Source organism: Seriola aureovittata, chromosome 12, assembly GCF_021018895.1.
Source record: "Seriola aureovittata isolate HTS-2021-v1 ecotype China chromosome 12, ASM2101889v1, whole genome shotgun sequence".
NCBI classification, from domain to species: Eukaryota; Metazoa; Chordata; class Actinopteri; order Carangiformes; family Carangidae; genus Seriola; species Seriola aureovittata.
Window position 1 is genome coordinate 25114226 of NC_079375.1, and position 10363 is coordinate 25124588.

The 10363-nt window shown below is 46.7% G+C and overlaps 2 protein-coding genes across 7 annotated transcripts in view; one reads left to right on the forward strand and one right to left on the reverse strand.

Annotated features, from left to right (window-relative positions):
• Positions 1 to 3979, forward strand: part of LOC130179055 (nucleoprotein TPR-like) — a 22822-nt gene extending 18843 nt beyond the window's left edge. For 5 of the 6 annotated variants that reach the window (XM_056391772.1, XM_056391774.1, XM_056391771.1 and 2 more), the window contains exons 45-55: positions 32 to 286; positions 380 to 581; positions 669 to 868; positions 1063 to 1134; positions 1278 to 1369; positions 1829 to 1941; positions 2039 to 2137; positions 2222 to 2363; positions 2584 to 2678; positions 3173 to 3289; positions 3534 to 3979. In XM_056391772.1, the coding sequence (XP_056247747.1) occupies positions 32 to 286; positions 380 to 581; positions 669 to 868; positions 1063 to 1134; positions 1278 to 1369; positions 1829 to 1941; positions 2039 to 2137; positions 2222 to 2363; positions 2584 to 2678; positions 3173 to 3289; positions 3534 to 3589 (1443 nt within the window). In that variant the 3' untranslated portion in view covers positions 3590 to 3979. The remainder of the gene's footprint in view (positions 1 to 31; positions 287 to 379; positions 582 to 668; positions 869 to 1062; positions 1135 to 1277; positions 1370 to 1828; positions 1942 to 2038; positions 2138 to 2221; positions 2364 to 2583; positions 2679 to 3172; positions 3290 to 3533) is intronic. The other variant, XM_056391776.1, reaches the window with a different exon arrangement.
• On the reverse strand, positions 3762 to 9288 carry prg4a (proteoglycan 4a). The gene is made up of 14 exons (XM_056391175.1): positions 9166 to 9288; positions 8796 to 8912; positions 8596 to 8709; positions 8044 to 8127; positions 7727 to 7786; positions 7403 to 7501; positions 7092 to 7289; positions 6839 to 6916; positions 6620 to 6706; positions 6216 to 6373; positions 5602 to 5761; positions 5254 to 5337; positions 5018 to 5143; positions 3762 to 4405 (listed from the first exon to the last, which is right to left on the reverse strand). Exons 1-14 carry the CDS (start codon positions 9251 to 9253, stop codon positions 4212 to 4214), a joined length of 1647 nt encoding a protein of 548 aa, XP_056247150.1. The 5' UTR covers positions 9254 to 9288; the 3' UTR covers positions 3762 to 4211.
• Between the last annotated feature and the right edge of the window lie 1075 nt (positions 9289 to 10363).

Here is a 10363-nt window from a genome sequence, read left to right on the forward strand (position 1 = left end):
ATGAAGTAATAGTTTTATATTTGGGCTTTAGGAGCTTCCAGAGGAGGGTTTCCCCGTTTTAGCTGAAGACGAAGACGACATCGAGGAAGAGGGCGTGTCCCAGTCTGTCCCCTCCTATCAGATGTCCTCTCAGGGCTCTTCCATAGTCCGGGACGTCATTGTGATCGACACGGACAGCGAGAGCCGGGAGAGCAAAGAGGGGGAGGAGAAGCAGGAGGATGAAGGAGAGGAGGAAGAGGAAGAGGAGGAGGAAGAAGAGGAAGAGGAGGAGGAAGAAGTAGAGGAGGTGTTTTTCTCTGTTTATTAACTTGCCCAAAAAGTTTTCAGCTGTGATGTTTTGTGTGGAGTAAATAAACCTGGCTCTCTGTGTCCGCCTCAGGATAAGGAGGAAGAGGATGACGACGAAGACGAGGACGACGCTGGCGACGGCGAGATGAGAGGAGGAGAGGACAGCAACGAGAGGAGCGGAGAGGCCGAGGAGGAAGGAGAGGAGGAGGATCCGTCAGAAGCCAGCAACACTGAGGAGACCATGTGCGGGGCGTCCTCCGACTCCCAGCGTCCCTCTGAGCCGCCGCACAGCAGTGAGCGCCGCTCGCCGTTTGTTCGTTCATATAACAGCTGCCCGTGTCGACATGTGTTCACTCATCTGTGTCACTCTTCTCTTCCAGGTGAAGGCAGCAGCAGCGCCACGTCAGAGTCTGACCTCACCAGAGAGCCTGTACACCTCCCCCCAACCTCTTCCTCCTCTGTTCCCTCCTCCTCCTCCCTCACACCCCGCCTGACCCACCCCCGTAGACCCACACACTCTCTCCCACCTAGGCTCTATATCCAACCTCCAGCCCCAGAGCTGGGACCCCCACACACACAGGTAAACACACACACACACACACACACACACTGATCTCACAGTTAATCTCCGTTCAGACTGACACACCTGGAAACACACGTCACATGGCGTCACATATTGATCCCATAGCATTGTTTTTAAACGGTGCAATAATACCATACATACAATAATAAGACTTGAAAACCTGAAGGCGATTACTTGTGTTTGTTCTTCAGAGACCGTCCTCTCAGCTGCGCCGGCCGTCAGTAGGACGAGGGCTTCAGCTGACCCCCGGGATAGGCAGCACGGTAAGAGACTAGGAGCTTGTTCAGAGATTGTCTTACATTCGCCTTAAGGTGTTAATCTGAGTTCGTGTGTGTTGCGTTGCTGATCTGAAGAGTCGTGTGTGAGTCAAGAACACGGGGTGAAGGTTTCTGCGTTTGTGTTGCAGCAACATTTCTTTGACGATGACGACAGGATGGTTCCCAGTACTCCCACTTTGGTGGTCCCACACCGCACTGATGGTTTCGCTGAGGCTATACAGTAAGACACACACACACACACACAGAAACTCAAGTGAACCAAAACTGCATCAAACCGGGTGAGGAACGTTCCCTCCTCTGATTGGTCAGATTGTCGGGAGCAGGAAAGTAAACACAGGACGAAGGTTGCGGGAACCGTCGAGCTCAAACGTGCGAGTTCACGTGCTCGTGCTCGAACCGCTCCAGAGTTTGTTTGGGAGCGGACTGAGACCACCTCCTTCAAACGCTCAATCACTTTGATTTGGTCCACACCTGAGAGCGATTCCTGTTTTCACACCTGCACAAACGATTCACACCAAGAGAGAAAAAATCAACCAGGTCTCAGTTTGACCGGAACAGAACAGATCGGAAATTTAACAGTTTTATACGTATTTCTGGTGTTTTCAGCCTAACAGGAGTGGAAGAGACATTATTTACCCTGTATGATAATAACTTCATGTCACTTCCTGTGTCTCCTCAGTTCACCTCAGGTCGCAGGTCTGTCCACCAGGTTTAGATTTGGACCTCCAGAAGACCTGCTGCCTCCGAGTTCAGCCTCACACTCTGACCTGGGACAGCTGGCCTCTCAAGGAGGTAACACACACACACACACACACACACACACACACACACAACACACACACACACACAAATCCTGTCTGTTGAACTTAACTAAATTGCTGTGTCGTAGGTTTGGGGATGTACGAGTCTCCTCTGTTCCTGGCTGCTCATGATGAAGATGGAGGAGGGAGGAGTGTCCCCACCACACCTTTACAGGTGGCTGCACCAGGTAAGACACACACACACTCCACATTAGTGCATCAGTTTAACTATAAATCCTCCGTTGTGTTCCCTGACTCTCGGTCTCCGTCAGTGACCGTCTTCACTGAGTCTCTGCCCTCAGACGGCGGTGACAACATGGCATCCCAGTCCGTTCCCATGGTAACTGCTTCCACCGGGATGCCGGCTGCTGCAGACGATGGAGATGAGGTGTTTGTGGAGCAGGAAGGAGACGGGTGAGTGAGTGGCACTGACACCAGGGAATCTATTGCACGACTAAATCTCCGGTTTTAATATCGGAGGAGAAAAGACGAGACAAAGAGTTTTCACGTCACTGAAAAAGTGAATGATTTGCACGTCCCCTCTCCTCTTGGTCAGGCTGATTACTCGTAAAATATTTTGTACCATTTGAAATCAGAATGAATTTCTAATCTTCCCTGTGTGTGTTTTCTTCAGGCCTGGTATCGAGTCTTCTTTGGAGAGCCAGACGGACATGGAGTCAACCGGACAGAGTGACGATGCATCGCTGCCGTCTACCAGCCAAGACCCTGGTAATTAACCCGTTTCCTGTCCGTAGATTAAAACGATAACAGCTGGATCGTCTGTGCAGACTCTGTCATCCAGGTCTCTGTAATCGAGGCTGTCGTTGACACTTACTCCAACAACTGTCGTCATGACAACCAGGAGCGCCAACGCACCAATGGAAACCGGTGAGGCCAGGAACACACTGGATGTGTTGCGGTTGCGGAGCGTCTTGGTTTTCATTTCGGTGCCCATGGTAACGGGTTAGAGCGGACACGCTAACAGCTAACAAAATGAAAATTCAAATACTTATTCAGTTCAAACATATTTAAGTTACTTATTTTCTCAGCCCACAAATGAACCCAGAGATCAGCACAACCAGGTGAATCCTTTCAGGTTTCTGTGTGGAGATGACACTTCCTGCTGCTGTCAGATGAGATTCTTTCACCATGTTCTTACCTACAGTTCACGCTGCCAGAGTTTGATATCCAGTCTCATCTCTCCTCTCTGTCTTTGTTCTTAGACACCAGCAGTGTCACTCAGCGGCGCACAGCCAACAGCCAAACCCTGATCAGCAACCTGTCGGGCAGAGGGTCCAGAGGAGGGAGGGTGGAGGCCAGGATGTTGTTCAGCCGCAGAGGTAACGAACTCGAACGCTCCTGGAGCTCTGGACTCTCAGAGCCTGATAACTTAGCACAGCCTCCTCTTCATCATCATCATCATCATCATCACACCTTACAGAACAGACTCTCACTCGCTCAGTATGATGAAGTTGTTTATTAAAGTACAGTAAAGCAGAAAGCAGCATTACAAACATTATAGCAATAACATCATTAGTAACTGTGGGATTAAACTGATCGTCTCGTTTATCTGTCTGTCCTCAGGAACCTTCACTCGAGGAGGAAGAGGGGGGGGCCTGGGCAGAGGGGGCATCGCCTAATGATGATGTCAGCGTAGCGCCTCAGTCATCTCATCCAACCAGGAAATGAAAAGACGCTTGATTAATCAATTAATTGAATTTTGAGACATTCGATGTATCAGTAAATCTTGTCCAATCGAAATCATTAATAACACAAGTACAAGGAGAGAGATGACAGCTGTGTGTGTGTGTGTTGTGTGTGTGTGTGTGTGTGTGTGTGTGTGTGTGTGTGTGTGAGTGTGTGTGTGTGTGTGTGTGTGTGTGTGTGTGTCATTTCTCTGATAGGTCAGTGAGGTTTTAGTTGTTTTCTAACTGCTTCTCATGAGAGCAGCCCTGGTTTTGTAATGTTAGTTTCTTCATGTGTTGCTGTTAATAAACATGTTTTAATAATAAAGTTGAATCATTTCTAGACTGAACTTTGAGACACTGTGATGGGAATATTTGACAGAGAAAATCGGTAATGAAAAGAATGATCGATCACAGCTCCAGTCATTCTGTCCACAGACCTGGAAGACGAGACCTCACTAAGTTACCACATATTATTGAGGTCTTGGTGCCAGAAGGAGCCGCACCATTAAAGATGGATTAGAGACTAGAAGCAGAAAACACCGGAACAGCGTCGCCTCCTCCTCGGGATGTTTTTTTAGGGACAGCCCAGCCAGACTTTGATGGAGTTGGCCGGGGCGGCGCGGTTAACACTGTGGGGGGCCATGTTGGCAAAGTTGGCTGCGGCGGGGCCGAGGATGGGCAGCGGGGCCAGAGGGGCCAGGGGGGCAGAGGGGTCAGGTTTGGCCATCGCCGGCAACCCACTTACAATCTGGACTCTGAAGAAGAGCGCTGCACAGAGGAGAGAGACACTTTAGCTGCTTTAAACACACTCATGACAAAAGATGTGCACGTCAGGAAACAATATGATGTGACACTGAGAGCCAGGGGCCGGTTTCACAAAGACAGACTGGCTCTTAGTCTAAATTCATCTGCTGCACAAAGCAGGTCAGTTCTTGACCTTTTTCAAAATAAAAAAAATGGCCGACTGAGGAACAGCTCCGTTTACCGCAGCAGTAAATGTTCGTCACCTGGAAGATCTCAACGGTTACAAGGAAGTTTTACTTTGAAAATTCAACAAAGAGTGAAACAATACAAAATAAAAATGTTCTATCTTCTAATCTTCTAAAAGCATAACAATGTTTTCCTGTTTTTGTTGTTGTTGTTGGGTGCTACTGGTCAGCGCAGGAGTCATTGATTGTTACCATGGTAACAGGCTGAAACTGTAGACGAAAATGTTCACGGCTATAATTAAAAATTCATTATTTATTTATTTATTTATTTATGTAGTTAGATCCCCATTAGCCATTGTGTTATAACAATGGCTACTCTTCCTGGGGCCCCCTTTAATTCATAAATAAATCCTAATGAGAGTGAACGCAGTGCATTGTGGGAGGTTCTTACGTCCGGAGAAGAGGTAGTGGAAGAATCTGTCGCTCTTCTGGGGGTTGGGCATGGTCAGGGCAGATGTGACGGGGCTGGGGAATCCCTTCAGAGACACTTTGATGTTGATCTCTCCACCTAGGAGACCTTCAATTAAATATAAAAAATTAAAAATCATTTAAAAAATAACAAAAATAGCGTCATGAGGAAGTTTTAGAATAAAATATAATAGATAAACAAGTTGGAGAGCTACTAACCAGCCTGACGAGTCAAGCGTCTCTTCAAGGAGCTCCTGGGTTTTGTGGTGCATGGTGGGTAGGTGAAGCTCTGCATGACGTCTCCTATGGGGGGGGGGGACACACAGGACAGCTGTGGTCAGTCGTGCTGAGGTGGAAGTCTTCACCTCTTCCTTTATCTACTCGTCTATTTTGTCTCTTTTATGTCTCATGCTCTCAGACATCCTGACCTGCTTTAATGTCTCTTTAAGCAAGAGACGCATAATGACATGTCCTGTCCCTGTCTGTCTGTCTGTCTCTCTTTCTGTCTGTCTCTCTGTCTCTCTTTCTGCCTGTCTGTCTGTCTCTGTGTCCGTCTGTCCTCCTCACCGTCCTTAAAGAAGTGGACAGTCTCCGGCCGGTTCTTGGTTGCTGGGACAACCAGAGCGGCTCTGATGGTTCCTGTCAGACCGGGGAATTCAGAGGCCAGAGGCTTCGGATAACCTGGTTCCACAACCATGTTCCCATCCAGACTCCAGAACTGGTCTCCCTGCAGGGGGGGAGGAGGAGGAGGAGGAGGAGGAGGAAGATAAATGACCTCTATGTGAGTAAGTAAAACATCTCTGGTCTGAGATCCTGGTTCCTATCCTGCTGTCTGACCTTCGTCATGATAGAAAAGTCTTTCTCAGTTAATCTTAGACTAAAACAGGGATTTGCTGTTACTGCGATAAAACTGTTTAATTACTGCTGAACATTTTTTTTATATATATATATATATTAACCTGACATTCATTATAACTATTACACGCTACAAGCAGAGGAAAACCTCCTTTGCAGCTGTCACCGTGACCGTTTTTAACTATTTTCTGATATTTAGTGGAACAAAAAAATGAATCAGTTAATTGCAGAAATGATCATTAGCAGTAGCTTGACTATCAGCAGCAGCACAGAGGGTGTAGTTGCAGTAGTGGATGTAGTATTAATGTGTGTAGTAATATTTGTACCTTGATGATGTAGGTGTTTGGGTTTGTGTTTGCGTTGGTGTTGCAGCTCCAGCGGGTGAAGACGGTGTCGATGGGAGACGAGACGCCCAGAGTGTCTGTGATGCTCTGAGGAAGACCGGCTTCATGACTGACAGGGTCCACTGACCAGAACAGCTCACCTGCACACACACACACACACACACACAACATTAACACAGATCACACTAAATATATATGTTCGTATGTATATACACATCACATATACAATCTCTATTCATTCCTGCACCACACACATCCTTACATTTGCAGTAACAACACAACACAACTTACTGCATCACATTTCTATATCTCAGATTACAGACAAAAACATCAGGTACACACACCAACACACAGGGAACTGAAAGCGTTTACACACGTATTCTCACCTTTAAATATCAGGATGGTCCCATTGCTGAAAGCTGTCAGTCCATTGATGGGAGAATCACTGCATAATCCCACGTCAATAAATATTCCTACACACACACACACACACACAAACACACACACACACACACACACATACACACACACAGAATTAGTTACAGACCATCTGAATCTGCCAAGAAAAGATCGGATCAATGCACAACACTTGAAACTTGTCCCACCGGCCTCTGGTCCATCAGGGGAGAGCCCCAAGGCTTGGGCTATGTCCTGCTGCGTCTGTAACCTGGCACCTGTTGGAACTGTAAAGGCAAACATTTTGTTTTTGTTTTTAAACTTATCCAGGAGAGAATTCGCAGTGAGTTTGTTTTTAGAATCAAAAACCTTCAAAACAGCTGCAAAATATTCAGAATTAATCAAATAAAATATTCATTGCACAAATGTTGTATTCAAACTGAAGTAATCTGATTAAATAACCTTGACTTGACCCGTATGGAGTCCCTCCCTCAGGTGACAGCACCAGCTGGCCGTTCACTCCAACGCCAACAGCTCCACGACCATAGGGGCTCACTGGAGCCCCGGCGCCCTGAGATGGAGCACCGTAGCTGGGCAGAGTATCTGCAGGTGCCGGGGCGTGTGGAGACCCGGGGATGGACAGCGGCAGCAGACCGACACCTGCAGGAAGTGAGAGGCCATTCACAAACAAAGCCAGATGTTCTTTTCAATGCAGTTATTTAACACTTAACAGACTGAAGTGGGTCAAAATTGGATATGCAAATCCACAGGACCTCTTCTGCTACCTGCTCCTGGTCCCTCAGAGCCTGCGTCCACCACCGAGGCCACGTCCTGCAGGGTGCTGGGTCTGGACTTGGAGACGACCGGAGCGGCTAATAAGAGAAAAGAGATAAACTTTTTAGTTTTTGAATGAGAAGGTGACAATCTTCTTCATCAAGAGAGAGAATGAGTGGATTTCCCAACATGTCAAACTCCTTCCATTTCAACACTGGAGCTAATGGAGCTAAATAAAGCTGCATGTTGGGTAATGCAGTTCCCACTTTCACATTTTTATTTATACAAAATATCAAACTCATTTTCATCAGAACTTCATCTACCTGTGAGCTTCTCCTCGCTCTCACTGTTGGCCTTCTTCTTGCTCTTTGATTTTTGATTACCTGAGGAAGAGGAGGACACAGGTATCACTTTTATGAAGACTGAGAGAACACACCTGTTATCCAACGTCAGTGTGACGTTCAGACAGGAGCACAGGGTTGCACTGGTAGCTTTGACCAAGGAGTCAGATTTTATTTGTGGTTACTGTATTCAGAGAAAAGCAACAGGTCTGGGACAGCGATCACAAACTGTAGTGCAGGTGAGCGAGCAGAGAAAGGGAAGCGGTGCTGCTGGTTGGTTGTTGTGGATGAACTCTGACCTGCAGGAGCAGCAGGAGCAGCTGCAGCAGCAGCAGCTCTCAGAGGCAGCAGAGCGTCGGGGTGTGAGGCCGACACACCGGCATCTGTGGACAGAGACAAGGTGGAATATGTACATATATTAAAAATATGCACTGAATATGTGCTGGATTTTTACATAGAAAACATGCTCACAACATGTCGCGACCATATGTTTTCTAAGTAAGAATGAGGCCTATATAATGTTTATATAAAGTTTATTAAAACAACATACACGTTACAAATATATATGTTTATATATGCTTTTCCAGGTCTGTTCGAGCTTCACTGAGTGTCTCTAGTCTCCACTATATGTGTGGAGAGAAACCACATGAATTTCACATGTACAAAAACACGTCTGAACACGTGATCTCTGCACATGTGAAATTAAACATGAAAACATGTTAAAATCTCACGTGAAATGTGTGAATTATTCCAAAACCACATGTGAAACCTTTGAGATTTTACATGTGAAACCCAGATGTGTTGCTAAGTTACAGCGGGGCTCTGTCGCGGCCGTGGCTGTCGGTTCTTACCGCAGTGTAGCTGGTAGTCAGGGCAACAGGTGTTGTGGTGGATGCACTGGGGGTCACACTCGCACAGCTGACCACGTCTGAACGGCTCGCCGCAGCGACCCAGACAGGACTGAGCTGAGAACAGAACAGTGTCAACAGTGTTGCTCTCAACAAGTCCAAATAAATAATCAATGATGTGAGCTGTGATCTTGTGATCTTACCAGTGGTGCAGGTCGTCTCAAAGTCTGGGCAGCACTCATTATACTGCAGACACCTGAAGTCACAGGTGCACTGCTGACCTCTGGCGAAAACCTCCCCGCAGCGAGCCACGCAGCTGCCTGCAGAGACACAGAGCAGGTGTGTGAGTGTGTCATGTGACATCATAACTTTATGGAAACCAAGAAACTTCTGGCCTAACATTTCCCTGGGTCCTGGGCCCGAGTCCGGCCCATATACTTCCACATCTGGACAGCTGCTCTATTCTCTGGTATCGGCCAAAAGTTGAGCCAGAGTTGGGCCAGATGTGGAGGTAGCATCTGAACATAAGTGTGGTCGATTCAGAAGCTGAAACAGGTGTGTGTCAGTTCCTACCTGGTCCGGCGGCAGCAGCAGACGTCACAGCGAGGCCAAGCAGCAGGAGCCACAGGGACATCTTCGTCATCATCCTCATCATCATCATTTTTTACTCAACACTCAGTGTGAACAGAATCTGATCGAACAACAGCTGCAAGATACAGAGAGAGAGAGAGAGAGAGAGAGTGAGAGAGAGACACTGATGCACAGTGATAGACAGAGAGAGTCAGTCGTTACCTTCTCGGTGTGTCACCTCTGCTCTTCGTCTCACAGTCCGTCTCTGTTGGTCTTATATACCAGAGGCAGGACGCTTTTAATTAGCATGACACACACTCACACTACGCCCAGACTCTAATTAAAAACTGCCAGGACATATTGAACCTTCCTACACTGGCAATAAACGAACTCCTACACACAGTAACCTTTCAAAGTCAGAGAGGGAAAGTGGGAAACGACTCCACTTACTTTGTGTTCTTTGTTTTTGCACAAGAAAACTCTTCTTCCACTTTTTTTTAAAGCTTTAAAATCTATGTTCTTTACATTAAAATTTTTTTTTTTGAATACTATTGTTTTAAATCATCATTATTATTATTTTTTTTACCTAAAGCTCTACTTCAGTGTTTTGTTTTTTTACCCTCGTGAGGTCTGTGCCGTCCCCCACATATGACATCACTTCTTGCCTTTTTGACGACGTGGTGTTTGATCCAGCCAGGATTGATGTCATGTGGTTTTGACACTTGTTCAGTTTGGGTTTGAGTTGTTCATCTCGGTGCCTGGATCATTGACAGAGGGAGACTGTGGGTGTGAGTGTGGGATCAATGCGAGGGTCCGTCTGGTGAGACATTCACCTCAGTTTGATGTGGACGGATTCGTTTATCTCCTCAACACGAACACGAGCAAAGATAAGGAAAAGACATCGAGAGAGAAATATATTTTACTTAGTCAAAGTGACAAAAGGGTTGACAGTAACCATGACAACCAAGACACCAGAGCGCTTCCTGCATCCGATGTGCTCTGATATCTTAAATGATCGTAACACTCAAAGTGCATCAACAAAATCTGATCTGATTTACAAAACTGTTTTAACTCCAGCTCTACTTACGACCTTTTTCTGGGGCTTTCAACCACATTTCATGGTTTACATCAGCAGATGGAGGCTCCTCAGTTGTCATGGAGATAACTCACACAGGGGAAACTGAGAGAAAAGTGAACGAAC